Source organism: Solanum verrucosum, unplaced genomic scaffold (assembly GCF_900185275.1).
Source record: "Solanum verrucosum unplaced genomic scaffold, falcon-dt-bn FXZP01000088.1, whole genome shotgun sequence".
Lineage (NCBI taxonomy): Eukaryota > Viridiplantae > Streptophyta > Magnoliopsida > Solanales > Solanaceae > Solanum > Solanum verrucosum.
Window position 1 is genome coordinate 2,070,197 of NW_026020077.1, and position 16,602 is coordinate 2,086,798.

Here is a 16,602-nt window from a genome sequence, read left to right on the forward strand (position 1 = left end):
AAACGGACTAAAAGAAAAGTAATAAACTGAAACAGGGGAAGAAGTATAGTAAATGTAATTTTGTTAGTTTATTTTCCCTTCAACTTGACAGGACTCTAGTACAAACGAAGATCTCTTTAAATTAAAAACAACTCTGGAAGTGTGGCCAACTGGAGAAATAGATAAGCTCAAAATAAGGTCTCACCTCGTTCGTTAATACTGATTCATATTTATCAAATATATTGATACATTAATCTAATGAACAAAGATACTTGGGAAATATATTTAACAATTTTGAAAAGACAAAAAAAAAAAGAAACATTATTTGCCTGGTGTATGTTGGAGGCAGCCCACCTTGCAGTAGTATCATGCTAAAATCTCAAGATGAAAGACAACTTCCAAAGGCATTGCTACATAAAACATAAGAAATCAAATGCGTGGAGTTGCAACGACTAAGAGAGGGAACTTTCGTCTCACTGTAATTCCTAGAGCTTCATCCACATCCAAGTCTTCCGCTTTTGCTCCATTTGGTAACGAGAATTCAAAATGAAACAACATTCTTGCCAATGCCAATTCATTCTCAACCTTAGCGAATGTGATTCCAGGACAACCTCTTCTACCCGCACCAAATGGAATTAACTCAAAATTTAACCCTTTGTAATCTACACAACTATCCAAAAACCTTTCTGGTTGAAACTCCTCTGGATTTTCCCATATGGTCGGGTCCCTAGAGATAGCCCAAGGACAAACAAAGACTTGAGTTCCAGCAGCCACGTCGTAGCCCAATACTTTGGTGTCCTTTATTGCTTCCCGAGGAAGCAAAGGCACCGGAGAATGAAGACGTAGACTCTCTTTCATCACTGCAATTAAATAAGGCATGTGCTCCAAGTCGTCCTCTGTCACGTCCGACTTCCCTTGAGTTACTTGTCTCACCTCGTCTCTTAATTTCCGCAACGTGTTTGGATTTCTGATGAGTTCATTCATTGTCCATTCTAAAAGAGTGGAGGTTGTATCTGTTCCTGCAGAAAACATATCCATGATAATAGCTTTAATCGAATCCATCTCAACTTTAAAACCCGACTTGTTTTCTTTCTGAACTTGAAGCAATATATCCACAAAGTCTGCTGATCCTTCCTCTTTCTCATCTATTTTGATCTTCTCCTTGTGTTCCTCAATTACACCTTCCAAAAATGCACTAAACTCCTCAGCTACTTTGTCCACTTTGGCATTTAAACCGTTGAAACGATTCACCCACGCAAGCCAAGGCATGTAATCGGCGATGTTAAAAACCCCCAACAACTCAACAAGCTCTATTACCAATGATTTGAATTTTTTCCCTTCTTCGCCGTCACAATACTTCCTTCCTAATGCCACCCTGCAAAGCACGTCATTCGTCATGCTCACAAACAGATCCGTCAAATCAACAACTTGTGAATTGTCAATTGAGTGGTTAATCTTTCGGAGAAGAAGAGAAGTCTCTTCTTCCCTAATTTTGCTAAAGGATTGGACTCTTTTGTTGTTCAAAAGCTGAAGCATACAAACACTTCGGGCGTTCCTCCAGTAATCACCATATGGAGTGAAGGCCACGTCTTTTGGACCGAAAAAAAGCTTGCTGGGAATAATGGATTTGGGCTTGTTAGCAAAACCCAGATCCTGAGTCTTCATGATCTGGGAAGCTGCTTCGGCTGAGGAAGCGATTAATACAGGGACGCTGCCGAACTGAAGCATCATCATTGGGCCATATTCATTCGTTAATTTTTGGAGAGAGCGGTGTGGTTGTTGCCCCAATTGGTGAAAGTTTCCGATGAAAGGAAGTTTTGGAGGAGATGGAGGAAGATTTTTCTTGCATTTTTTGGATGAAAGCTGAAAAAATGATAACACAATAAATGCCAAGAAAATTAAGAATGGAAAAACTGCAAATAAGGAAATCATTTTCTTTTCTATTTCAATTAGTTTTTATAAAATAGAAGAAATACTGTTGAAACAACTGGAAGTTGTTCTCCTTTTATAGATAGATGTGCATTAAACCCAACTACTATTATTTTATTATTTTATTAGAAGAAGGGAAAACTTTGAAAGTCAATGGAGAGAGGTAACATCATTGAAGAAATTTACTAACTTTAAGAAGCTTATTAGTAGACGTTATTTTCTTTCAATGTATAAGCGATTAATGAAACAACGTAATACTGCAAACTTTCTTTTTTAGTATCTAAAATAATATTTATAATTGAAAATTATTTAATTTTGAAATTTTACTTATTACACTTGGTGAAATTATTTATGACTATACAAATGTTTAAATATTTATTTTATACCATAAATTTCAAAAGTTTTTTTTTCTTAATTTTTTTGGCGAATCAAATAATGCTTACATAAATTGAGACAACGAAATTATTAATTTTTGCTGTGTTGCTCTCCATTTTACTTTGTTTTGTTATTATTTCTACCTCCATTCCTATTTTTTGAGATATTTTATTTAAGATCTGTTTTGATAAAGTTTGTGTACACTTGACCTTATTTAAAATATTATTTGTAAGATTATATTGAATATATTTTATTTTTTTTATTTTATGAATATATTATTGTTATTGTTGTTGTAGGTTTAAATTTTAAAGTACCTAAAAATAATTATTTCTAAGCGATAATATATGAATTTACAATGTTAAAAACTACTTATTTCTTTTGTGTGCAAAATGGAATACACCTGTCCTATTAAACTATTAATATTTGAGCATAATATAATTTCAACACTATAAAGGAAGATACGTACAATCAAATTTCTTTATATTGGTGTCATTTATTGAGATATTCTTTTATTATTATAACAACATATTGTAAAAAAAAAAGAGAAAATTGTATATAATAGTAAATTATTAATTCAAATTAAATGTTATAAATATAGTTTGATTTAATTGTAATCCATAGCAAACTGTTGCTATTTCGCCTCTCTCCTGGTGAATCTCGCTCGCCACTCTCGTTCTCTCCCTCACCTCTCGCTTTTTATACAAATGCAAATGTATAAAATGCGTTTGTGTTTGTATAAAACGAGAGAAAACTGTATATATACATATATTTTCGTTCCCCTCTCACAGATCTCGCTCGTCAGTCTCTCCCTCGCCTCTCTCGCTTATACAAACAGAAATGTATAAATTGTGTTTCTGTTTGTATAAAGCGAGAGAAAATTGTATATATACACATGCAAATACATATATCTTCGTCCTATACACTTATAATTATACAGTACAAATATTCTCCTGCCCAGTTCTCTTTTGCCTTTCTCTCTTTATACAAACACAAATTATACAATTGATCTTTTGTATATGTATATCGAAACAGAAACAGATTATATACAACTGCTTTCTTTTGTATATGTATAGCGAAATATACATATTTATGTTTGCTATGGAACACAATTATGCAAACTATAGCTATAACATACAAATATGATTTTTGTGTTTGTTATATGTGAAAGTTGCTAAAAAAAAAACATTTACCTGTTGCCTATTTTATGCTCCTTCTGTTCCTCATTACTTGTTCATTTTTTCTTTTTAGTTGTCCTTAATTACTTGTTCATTTTGACAAATCAAGAAAGGACAAAATATTTTTACATATTATACCCTCAATTAATTACTTTTAAAAAGTTAGAACTTGTTGAAAATTTTAAGTTTTTAATTCATCTACTTCATAATTAATAGGGGTAAAATGATAAACTCATTATATCAATAATTATTTCTTAATAGGTGTGTCAATTTAAAAATAAATAACTAATTAAGTACCGAGGGAGTAATAGGAAAATAATAGACGAAACGGATAGTTGTCACATCACTTAATTCAACTTTCAGAATTGGCGATTTGATTTTCTGAAAGTCGACTTATTTGAAGTTCCACTAAAAATGACTAATACTAGCTTGATTAATTGTGTGGAGGTTTGTCCAAACCCATATAATGAGATCAATTTTTTTATTTTTTTATAAATGTGGGACTTCTTTAACACTTTTTTGGGATGGATTTGGCTCTAATACCATTTAAAGATATGATATCTGGACCTAACTTAACCTCAAAAGTTATTTCATGAAGGGAAGTTTGTCCAAATCTATATAAGGAAACCAATTTTTCATCCTTCTACCGATGTGGACTTCTAAGCAATATTTTATGATTTTCCATTCCAGTATGTCGACTTTGCTCTTTCGTGTGATCGTCCCTTTGGTCTAATTAATAGTTTCTGATTGGAAATTTGACTCTTTTTGCATGTTTTTTTCTTTAATATCCTTGGTCACACATGTATCACGGGGTATAATTTCTTATCCTTCGTACAAGAAATGGGTTCACATTTTACTCAATTTCGTCAAATTTACTGTACATTTTGGACTAATTTCTAGATTATGATTCATTCTAGTTATTCAATCTCAAAGACACCCAGTCCCGTCGGGCATCCACTCTAGTCCTGCTTCCTTTATTATTTTCTACTATTTATGTTAGTAGTTTGAACTGATAATAGGTTACCAACATGATTGTGGTGCATTGGTGGGTTGTTTCACTTTTAACTAGAAGCTTCGGACTCAAGCCCTAATATAAAGAAAATCTTGTTGAGAGTGTCATCATCATCATCGAATCGGTCTTGCAGTACGTAATTCGGATTTAGTTGGAGTTTCAATACAGACTTCGAACACCATGTGGAAAAAAAAGGAGATATTTTCACAAATAGCCATTGTTGACACCAAATTTTGTCCCTCCTTTCTTCTAATTTATTTCGTTGAACTTCTAAATTACTAATAAGTTGAATATTTTATAATTTACTATTATTTTTCATTTATCACTATCGTTGTCGTAATTATCTATATTACTCTAACTTTTATTATTTTTATGATTATCATCTTTTTATTATCATTTCCACTATTTTAAAATTATATATTTTATTATCGATATTACTATTATTACTTTATTGGCGTCTTCTTTAAAATCGATAGTCGTTACTTTATTTCAAGTTTCTTACTTTCTAAATCTTTTATATAATGTATATTATAGTAGTTACTAAACTAGAAGTCCAAAAGAATTAATTAAAAGAGGGAAGAGGCCATCAGATTTATACCCAATTCTTGGCCCAAAGGATCTGTCCAAAGTAGGCCAAATAAGGCCCAAGCCCAAAAGCCCTTCAGATTATTTTTCTTCCAACTTGCAAACCCTAGTTTGGTAGCAGCTCTAAGCAACAACGATAACTACGTTCCTCTTTCCTATTTTTAGCATAAATACATTTTTTTGTATAACCATGGCAGAATTTCTTCACCATTTTCATGCAAGTTTTCTACATATCACAAGATGTGTATAAGTCCAATAAATAGCAGATACGACTTCAGAAAAAGGCTCACTATTTCGAACATAAATCTGAAAATATCACGTGAAGGCCATGTCCATCCAAGGGACAACGTTCAAATTTCAAAAATACATCTTTCTCAACTCAAAAATCCCGCCCAAAATCCTAGTTTGATCTCCTACAAATACTACCTCATATCTTCAATGAAAGGACGGAGATACAGACAAGAACATCACCATACAAGGTCGAACTCATACATAACATTCAACTATCATCATCCCTGGAACGCTTGCATTTTCTGTTTACTTTTCTTTAAAACTCTTTAGTTTGAAGTCTGAATTTATTCAAACGAGAGAGTAGATTCACAGCCGACGACCTAGGTTCACTGTCCCGCAACAGGTGATATTCACCTTTCCATTCTCTCTGTTTCTTCATTACCGTGTTAAAAATGTCTGCTCTCTTTGCTTCTTCATTACTGTATTAAACGTGTTGCTTATTTGGAGAAGGTTATGTATATAACAAATTATCTCTGCTGGCTTTAGTCATAATAACAATGTTGTTGGTTTTAGGATTACATATTTACATGAATTTAGTTGTTGTTGTTGTTTTTAATATTTATCTCGTGACTTTATAATAATAAGGAATTGGTAGTTTATTTTATTTTATTTCCTAAACAGAAGCTTGTTTTAAAAGGATTTTTATTATTTTTCTTAGTTATAGATCACGTCTTTTGATATCATTTTAGCTCTGTTTCATCTTTGTGAGAATACTATTTTAGACCTTCGGTGTATATTTGGTTAACATAAGCTTGTGTATAAGTTGTCATTTTTAAGAGAATGTCATAAAATTCCGCCAAGACTCATGCATCGTATTCCATTGTTCATGCTTAATAGAAATGATATTTCGTTTAAAGTTAAAATCTAATATATTTGAGATTTAGCTTGTACTAAAAATAGTTTCTTTTTATGATATAGCCATTGTTAGTTGGAAGAAATCATCAATGCTAATTGAGTGTCATGTTTAGATGCTTGTATATTTCTTGTTCTTGAATAGTATCTTTGATATAGTTAGTTTTACTTGATCTTATATCTAATTTATTTAAAGTCGAATTGTTTTACTAATCTCTTCATTCTCGTTTTATTTGCATGAACATTTCCGGAGCAAAAATAGAGTCTTCACTCGGGACTCTAGCAAATTCGAGTCTCACGACTCGATATCATCATACCCGCACATGGAATCTATGATATTTCATACCGTCCAAATAGCAAACCAAGCAAATTTACTTGGGACTGTCTTCTATAGTTTATATTTTGGCATTATTCATTTTTATATGTTTTTTTTTCCTTTACATGTTTAACTTGTGTGATTTGAATATGTTTGGTTTTGTTTTTTTCCATAGATAACTAACGTAGAAGAAATGAGCATGTTAGACATAATCACCTATGCTATTCATAATTTAGTTATCAATATATTATTCTATGTAACCATAGCTTTCCACTTCCAAAAGATTTTAAAAGGGAATCAACTTTTGTTTTCAAATATTTTTTAAAATATACCAAATATCTGTTAGTACAAATCAGATTGTGTATTCCATTTTTAAGTCATAGACTTTGGAGGCTAGTAAAGTTTGTTTTTATGCTAATGGTCATTTCCTCTTTTTTTGTTTTTTTTTTTTCTTCTGTCATTTATTTCAAATCCATAGAGTTCGTTTAAGTTTGCAAAATGTAATTAAACAAATGTTTTCTAGCTAATTTCTTTGAGTCTTTTTTAATTCCTATTTTCTTACGCTTAGTCTAATTAAATAATTTAAGTTCGGCCGGTAAACCATTTTAATGGATCTTAAAGGATGCCTAACCCCTTCCCTTTAGATTAATTGAACCCGTACCTAGAATCTCATGTGTAATAAGACCTTAAAATGAAGTTAACTTTAGACAATGACTTTAATCAATTTAGGTGCCTAATTCACCGTATTTAATTAGGTGGCGACTTCATAAGTTAGTTAACTTTAGAAATCTCCAAAATGTTGTATACTATTTTGACCTGGTTAAAATGGGGTATAACGGCCATTATAATAAACTTTATTATGCTCCATAGCTATAGTTTGCATATTTACGGGGGGTAGTTACAGTTTAAGCTACATCGTTTGTATAATTAATGGATTTGTAGAATTCGCGGGTACATTTATATAATTCAGCTATTTTTGTATAAACTCGAAATAACGAATTTATACAATTACAAACATCAAAAGTGTAAACAGTTATACAAATTATATTACACAAATTCTGAATTATACAAATTATATTATACAAATTCTGAATTATACAAACGTGTGAATTATACAAAACTAAAAAGTTGTACCGCGTAATTATAGCTAAAAGTAGGCCGCAAATTGTAATTAAGGCAAACTATAACTATGTTAAATAATTAACCAGTATATGTTTGCTTATACGCGTAATTTTTCCAAAAAAAAAAAAACCGATAAAAGTTAAAATTTCATGATTTTCTTTATGGATTTTAGTTGTATCAATTCAAACTTAAGTGACATTTTCTAATCTTTGTATATGAAAGAAGTTGTGCACTACTATAATACTATCTCATCTGTTCAAGTTGTCCACTATTGACTTGGCATACAGGGGCGTACGCAGGGAGTCACCGGGTTTACGTGAACTCATGCTCCCATTTCAAGATCATATATATAATAGTGTTATATTTTCTTTAAAATAGTTAAATATAGATTTGTAAATCCACCTTCGAAATATCATATATGTAAAAGTGTATATATATATATATATATTGTTTAGATATTACTCATTAGTCAATGATACTATAAGAGTATATAGTATATATATATATATATATTGATTTAGTATCAATTAAGAGAAATTATCAGTCTTAATGATATCAATATAGTATATGATACTGATTTAGTATCAGTTAAGCAAAATTAGTTAGGAGATATATAGTGTAATTATGTCATGCCCCGAGCTTACACCCTGGGCGGGACTGGCACTCGAAGACCATTCCTGGCCCCAAGCGAACCCTTGGCCTGAATTACTAAATCAGCGGAAGACTTAACTCATCACATAAATATTTATGAAAAAACTAGAATGTTATAAAGAAACATTCAACTGGCCATTTAGGCAAACTCAAGTCTTTAACATAAGAAATGAAACGTAAAGACAACTGAAATAACTAAGTTATTGTCTGTCTATGAAGCATCTAAAACAACTGAGATGGATGTTAGAACAAACCCCACAACATCCTAATGGACGAAACTAGAAAGCAATGAAAATAGATCCTCCGGAATGCAAGGAGGCTCACCGACTGACATTGAACTGCTCACTGGATCAACGGAGCGTTGGAATGTCGATCCTAGTTACATGTGTCTGCATCATAAGACAATGCAGGCCAACTGACATCAGTACATTGAATATATGAGTATGCGAGTTGGATTGCTAAATCAACATAGGCTTGAAAGGAATCTGAAAGAAACTGAAGAACTTACCTGGCTCAACTCAACTCAACATAACTGAACTTATTTCAATATAAAGCAATTTAAAACAAATGCAATATAAAGAAAAGTTGTTTAAAAACAAGTTGTCAACTCTTTGTGTATGCAAAGAACATATAACTCTGAGATGTATGTAAAAATACAATAAATCGATGTATATAAAAATACAATAACTTTTGTAGGAGTTTCTCTAACCGACAACCATCACATAAAAGTTATAGTGATGATACATCGATCTACCTCACGCTGCTAGCGCATCCTATACCCGGCCAAAGGTATAAGACTTGAACTACTAAGTGGATCCACTAGTCTATTGTGAAAAGGGTTCATCTAAAAAGTATGACCCTTTTCTACCCATGGTGGCTACATGGTTTATGGGGGCTATGAGTTGTCTGAACTCTCCCCCATATCGGTCCTCAATACTACTCCCAAAATATATTAGCTCTTTATGTTTTAAAAACATACTTCTTCTGTGTTTGAGATTAGTGCTAAAAAACTTAGCTCAAAGGTTATCTTGGAAATCTCAGATTCCCTGCTTGCTTCATTTAGAAAGTTATTACTCTTTTCTGAAAGCAATCCCGAAGGCTCTTTGGAAATCTCAGTTTCCGCTCTTATTTAAAATGTGAAAAACATTTTTAAATCTCTTTGGGAATACATAGTCCTCATATACTTCTTTGAAGAAAAGAACTTCAATTTTACTCTTTACTGAACTCAAACTTAAGTCTTAAAACAAAGTTAAAACATTTGTGAAAGACTTTTGTAAACTTTAAGAACTTATCTTAACTTGACTCCTGACTTCTCTTGACTTTGACCTTAACTGCTCTTAACTTGACTCTTAACTGATCCTTGAATTGAATTATGGATTCAAGGATTAAGATTTATGACTGGAAAGATCTCATGATGTTTATGAATGATTCTAGATAGTTAAACATGATAAAAGACCAAAAATCAATATTTGAAGGTGGGTCCGCGACGCGGAGACATAATTTAATTTTGGTTCTGAAAACGTCTTTTGAGGCAGAACACCTCGTGTCAGCTCTACGATGCGAAGCTGAAATTTCAATTCTGGGAACAGGTTGCGTGACGCGCTCCTATGTTCAGATTTCGCCCGTCGAAATTCCTTCTTCGCTTTTCTTCCCCAATCCACCCAAACTCGATTCTTTTTCTTAAATAACTTTTAGATACAGATACCCAACAATGTACCTAAAAAACTAACTCAAAACGACCCTATAATGCGACGTAGCGAACTCAGAAACTTCCCAACTTAGTCAAATTCAAGAATAATATATGAACTCAAGAATAGGTATTAAGATCATCAATATTCAAATGCTTTTAGGACGAATCCAAACTGAAATAAATATGCTTGGCATGTGGGAGAATGATCCCAACGTTTTGAGAGCCTCACATACCTGATAAAAGCAAATCCTTGGCAAAACACCAAGTTCCTTGATCGATCTTGATGAATTTGCTCTTTTCTCCTTCTTCTTTTCTCTTCTCCTTTCTCCTTAGCCCTAGCATGAAATCCCAAGTTTTAAAACTGACTGAGTTTTGAATTGACCCATATTAAACTCCTAAAATCGGATTAAAATAATAGGGCAATGAAAAGACTAAAATACCCTTTATATTTCCGGATTGGACATTTCCTTAATCCAACAGCCCAACTTCCAAAGGACATAACTTGCTCATACGAACTCGGAATCGCGCAAACTTGGCGGAGTTGGAAAGATCATTCCAAGAGCTTCCCAACCATATCTGGAACTACACTTAACTCATCTTGAGCTAGTAGTTATGGTCGTCTGAAGTTGACCAAAAACTCAACTTTAACTTACTTACAATTTTCCAGATTTCCTTATACTTTCCAAAAATAACTATTTCCAGATTTTAAACTGCTTTCTAGTTCTTTCTCGTTGTGAGATATTACAAATTATTTAGTGGGATATGAATATAAGGATCGAAGTATATGTTTATAATTATTTTCCCCTAAAATTAAGTGTTTTAACTCTCGTACTCCAAATATGTAGCCATGAATTGACCGGTCTGATGAGGGAGTATAATTTGAAACAAAGTAGAGTATATATTAAAGAAAATTGAGACCGAGGGAGTCTACTTTGGATCAAATATAATACTTATATATATTAACTAAAAAAGTGCCGCCACCAAGGCAGACTTCCTAGTTATAAAAAAACAAAAAATATTTTTATTTAATGATGGGTCATGACTTGACTCACTTATGCATCAATTGTTTATATATTAACTAAAAAAGTGCCGCCACCAAGGCAGACTTCCTAGTTATAAAAAAACAAAAAATATTTTTATTTAATGATGGGTCATGACTTGACTCACTTATGCATCAATTGTTTAGGTGGCCTACATATATAATCAGTTCTGTCAAATTGTACGTATTTGTTTATTTAGATGGCCACATCTATATGCATGCATTTTTCTTTGTAAATGCAGACTTCATTTAATTTGTTTATCGTCAGTTTTATGGCACATAGATTGAATAACCAAAATAAATAAATAAAAACATGCACTAGCTTTGTTGTACTATTAACATCATGTTCAGCGGTTACCATTCACATGCACATTTTTAGGTTTACGGCTATACCGAAACAATTTTGCTTTTAATTAACTTGTAAGTTGGGGCGGATCGGAGCTAGGTAAAATCAATGAATTTTATTGAAATCTCTTTTTGATGATAAACTATACTATCTATACCTAGCAAAAATTATTTCTTATTTCTCAAGGTGGTTTGAACAAAAACTCAAACGCATCAACTCTGTATTTTTGCTTATACCTTTGGTGGTTTTAAAAAAATATATCTTAGATATGTTCATTTGATTTTTTTTCATGTATTTATTTTTTCATATCTCAAATCTCCTTATTAGTGAAAATTTTGATTATGCTACTGCCTACAAGACAAGTATTAAAGCAAGCACGATAACCTCTTTTTTCTGACTTAAAGAATGATAATCTACCATATGAAAGCTTGCATAAGACACAACCTTAATTAGTTTGTGCGAGAGATAAAATTATCATGAATATATGTTCTCTAATCATGATGGTCAAGAGAAAGAAGTTTTATTTATATAAATACATATTAAACATCTATTAGTTTAATATAAATATCGATGCAGATAAAAAAAAATTACTGTGTTGTTACTAATTACTATAAACTGCTAATTAGATAAGTATAGATCGATTAATTAGCATGATGAATAGGAGATTTTAACCGGAATGATAAATAAATAGAGATCGAATTACACGTATAAAAATTGTGAAGTGGTTCAATAATTGGTTTGTTCCTTTCAGTTGTGACTTGTGTCTAGAAATTAAGCATGGAACTGGTTTATATAGTCTTATAAGTTGATTTTCTTCGCAAGTCTTTCTATTCAAATCTAATTAAAGTTTCCGAAATTGACTGCAGATATATTATATTAATTATAGGTGGAGGCTGAAAATTAACTTTATTTTATAAATAGAGGTGACGCAAATGCAACATCTATGAAACTTCTTAAGATTTTTTCCTTCAAATGAGCTGATCTTTAATTTTTGTCTTTCAAATAGACTGATTGCGATCTTTGCCCTTAGCAGTATTAGAGCTTATGTGTAGCAGCCTAGCAGGGCATAAGTTCTTTTAAGGGCATGATTTACGTGAAGTATAACTTGTGAGATATTATGATGTGAAAATATAATTTTATGTCCATAGCCAGAGGCGGAACCACCTTATAAGGTGGGGTGCACGTGCACCCGTTAACTTTGAAAAAAATCACGTGTATAGGTGTATATCTATCTTGAGAAACTGACATAAATTAGAATATAATTACCCGTGCACCCATAAAGAGTATAGATTTGTCATTGTGCTGCTGGTACAAGCTAGAAGAACCACCCACAAGACCTGGGTTTGAATCTAGCTACAACGCTATTTTATCTAAGTTAGCCTCTGTCAGACCATAGCAATTGAGTTCATGTCGAATGGGGGCGCAAGTTCTTTTAAAGGATTAAGGCCTAACTTGTGGATATTATGAAGTGAAAATACTTATATCTCACAAAATATTAGTGAAGTGTTAGATGATTCAAAATAGGAGCAAAAGTGTCCATGGCCGGCCCGAGAGGATTTACTCCAGATTTTCTACATATAAAATAATGGAACCAAGCAAATTTTAGTAACAATGTTTAAACGGCATCTCTTCTATTAGTCTGTTAAAAACATATGTTTATATTTAATACTAACAACTTTGAATTTTAAATACTCATAGTTGATGATATGAGCACTTTACTTTTTCAAAACAGTCTCCACCTTCTTTGTCCTTCATAGGGTGCATCACAATTCATATGCTTAATTATTATTTTGTATTTTTTTGCCCTTTCATCTCTTCTATATAAGGAGGACAACTCCATTCATCCAGTATATGCATACTAAATCATTTTCTTCGATCGTAAAAGAAAATGATTTCTTCATTTGCAGTTTTTTCTTTCTTATTTTTATTTTCATGTGGTCTGCTATCATTTCTTGTTCGTCTTTCATCCAAAAAATCCAAGAAAAATCTTCCTCCATCTCCTCCAAAACTTCCATTCATCGGAAACTTTCATCAATTAGGCCTACAGCCACACCGCTCTCTCCAAAAACTAACAAACGAATTTGGCCCAATGATGATGCTTCAGTTCGGCAGCGTCCAAGTATTAATCGCTTCCTCAGCAGAATCAGCTTCCCAGATCATGAAAATCCAGGACCTGGGTTTTGCTAACAAGCCCAACTCCATTATTCCCAGAAAGCTTTTTTTCGGCCCAAAAGACGTTGCCTTCACTCCATACGGTGAGTACTGGAGGAACGCCCGAAGTGTTTGTATGCTTCATCTTTTGAACAACAAAAGAGTCCAATCATTTAGCAAAATCAGGGAAGAAGAGACTTCTCTTCTTCTCCGAAAGATTAACCATTCAATTGACAAATTCACAAGTTGTCGATTTGACGGAGTTGTTTGTGACCATGATGAATGACGTGCTTTGCAGGGTGGCATTAGGAAGGAAGTATTGTGACGGCGAAGAAGGGAAAAAATTCAAGTCATTGGTAATAGAGCTTGTTGAATTATTGGGTGTTTTTAACATCGCCGATTACATGCCATGGCTTGCGTGGGTGAATCATTTCAACGGTTTAAATGCGAAAGTGGACAAAGTAGCTGAGGAGTTTAGTGCATTTTTGGAAGGTGTAATTGAGGAACACAAGGAGAATATCATCAATATAGATGAGAAAGAGGAAGGATCAGCAGACTTTGTGGATATATTGCTTCAAGTTCAAAAAGAAAACAAGTCCGGTTTTAACATTGAAATGGATTCGATTAAAGCTATTATCATGGATATGTTTGCTGCAGGAACAGATACAACCTCCACTCTTTTAGAATGGACAATGAATGAACTCATCAGAAATCCAAACACGTTGCGGAAATTAAGAGATGAGGTGAGGCAAGTAACTCAAGGGAAGTCGGACGTGACAGAGGAAGACTTGGAGAACATGCCTTATTTAATTGCAGTGATGAAAGAGAGTCTACGTCTTCACTCTCCGGTGCCATTGCTTCCCCGAGAAGCAATAAAGGACACCAAAGTAAATGGCTATGACGTGGCTGCTGGAACTCAAGTCTTTGTTTGTCCTTGGGCTATCTCCAGGGATCCAACCATATGGGAAAATCCAGAGGAGTTTCAACCAGAAAGGTTTTTGGATACTTGTGTAGATTACAAAGGGTTAAATTTCGAGTTAATTCCATTTGGTGCGGGTAGAAGAGGTTGTCCTGGAATTACATTTGCTAAGGTTGTGAATGAATTGGCATTGGCAAGAATGTTGTTTCATTTTGAATTCTCGTTACCAAATGGAGCAAAAGCGGAAGACTTGGATGTGGATGAAGCTCTTGGAATAACTGTCAGACGAAAGTCCCCTCTCTTAGCTGTTGCAACCCCACGCATTTGAATTTTGTATATTTTCTTTAATGTTCGTTCCTAGCTAGTATTATTATAGTTATATCTAACAGTCATCCCTATAGCAATAAAAAGTTGTCTTTTAAGGAAATCTCGGTCCTGAATACCTAGGAGGGTCCTCTCTTTATCGCTCTTTGCGTTGTACTCAACTCATCCCAAAGTTACCAATAAAAATATAGTATTATGTTGAAGTGGAAGTATTCTTTCATTCCTAATAGGTTTGAATCCCCCTGGTTACAGAGTCGTTTTTATTAGCGTTTTGCCCTCGAGTGTGGAATTTTTAGATGTAAATTCGAATTTAGTTAGGCAACAATAGAGATACTAAACACCAAATTAAAAATAAATAAAAATTCTGCCGAGTTGAAAGAATAATCTAGCAATATTACTTTAAAAGCAATAAACTCATGGCGCAGACTTGATGCAAGTGGTAGGATAAATCTAGTAGTACTACTTTAAAAAGTAATTAACTCATGGCGGACTTGATACAAGTGGTAGGATCATAATTCTATTTTATCTTTTTTACCCCTTCCCATATTTTTGCTCTTTTGGTGACTTGAACTAGTATTTACAAACTTAATTCTTGAAATTTTAATAATTCAATAGTCTGAAGATTTTTTTTTTTGAAAAATCCTTCGGTGTTTATATGAAATCCTACTAATTTATCATAGTTGAGTCCTATATTAAGTTAAAATGATATTATTTAATTACAATATGATTTAGTGATAAAACCAATGTGTGAAGATTTGTGTCATATATATTTTGTTAATTCAATGTCGTAAATAAAGTATGTTATCCCTAATCGTTTAAATATTTTGTTGATATAATAACATATATATTTCAACGTGATATTAAAGTAGCCATAGGTCCTTAAATCAGAATAAATATATATAATTTTATTAGGGTATAAGAAAGGTGGATTACCACAAAGTAAAGAAAGTCGTAAGTCATGATTATTGAATCAAATAAATATTATATTTAATTCTTACAGATATAGCGATGTTTATTATTTTATTTCATAGGCTGTTATACAACAGCTTCCTCTTTTTTAAAATGATATAAATAATAGAGCAACCAAAACAGACTGCCAAGCTCTAAAAAGTGTTGGAAAAATAAATATGAAACATATATGAAGAAGAATTCCCTTTCGGAAATAATAAAGTCTTGATATATATCTTCAGGATACAACAAAGCCCTAGTATATATACATGTAGATTTTTCTTCTTTGCTACTTCTAAAGAGTTCTTATATTTTAAGAACTTAAGAAATGACTTTTCATAATAGTATTATTCTTTTATGAACAAATGACTTTTCATAATAGTCATGTTCTTTTATGAACTTGTATGTATGTTCAATTTAAGACCTCTATAAATTACAAAATGACTTTTCATAATAGTCATGTTCTTTTATGAACTTGTATGTATGTTCAATTTAAGACCTCTATAAATTACAAAATGACTTTTCATAATAATCATTCTCTTTCATGAACAGATGTGTATGTTCAATTTAAGACCTCTATATATTAAGTACAAAAAATATCCAACAAAGCGTACATACATAAGTATATGTTTCTATATAATCATATTGGTCACTTGTGCTTCAATTGTTAATTATGGCTGAGGAGTATCAATCAGAGAGATTCTTAAATAGTAATATTGATGTCAAAGGATAATCCATACCGTATTTGTTTGTAACTTCTGTTTTGCTATCTAGTACTATCTACTTGGGTCCTTACTCAAGAAGTTCCAACAGGCAAAATCTTAGCGCCAAAATTAAAGATGATAAAGAGAGGAAAAAGATGGGGTCAAACAAAATGTCGGAGGAATTGATAATATTG

General features: G+C 32.4%; 2 protein-coding genes across 2 annotated transcripts; one reads left to right on the plus strand and one right to left on the minus strand.

The window, feature by feature from the left end:
* Positions 1–144: 144 nt before the first annotated feature.
* Positions 145–1,957, minus strand: LOC125824149 (cytochrome P450 71A6-like). The gene has a single exon (XM_049503512.1). It carries the CDS (start codon positions 1,909–1,911, stop codon positions 409–411), a length of 1,503 nt encoding a protein of 500 aa, XP_049359469.1. The 5' UTR covers positions 1,912–1,957; the 3' UTR covers positions 145–408.
* An 11,293-nt stretch (positions 1,958–13,250) lies between these two features.
* On the plus strand, positions 13,251–14,760 carry LOC125824147 (cytochrome P450 736A117-like). The gene is given in 2 exon segments (XM_049503507.1): positions 13,251–13,748; positions 13,750–14,760. Coding segments are annotated over 2 exon segments (1,509 nt in total).
* Positions 14,761–16,602: the final 1,842 nt, after the last annotated feature.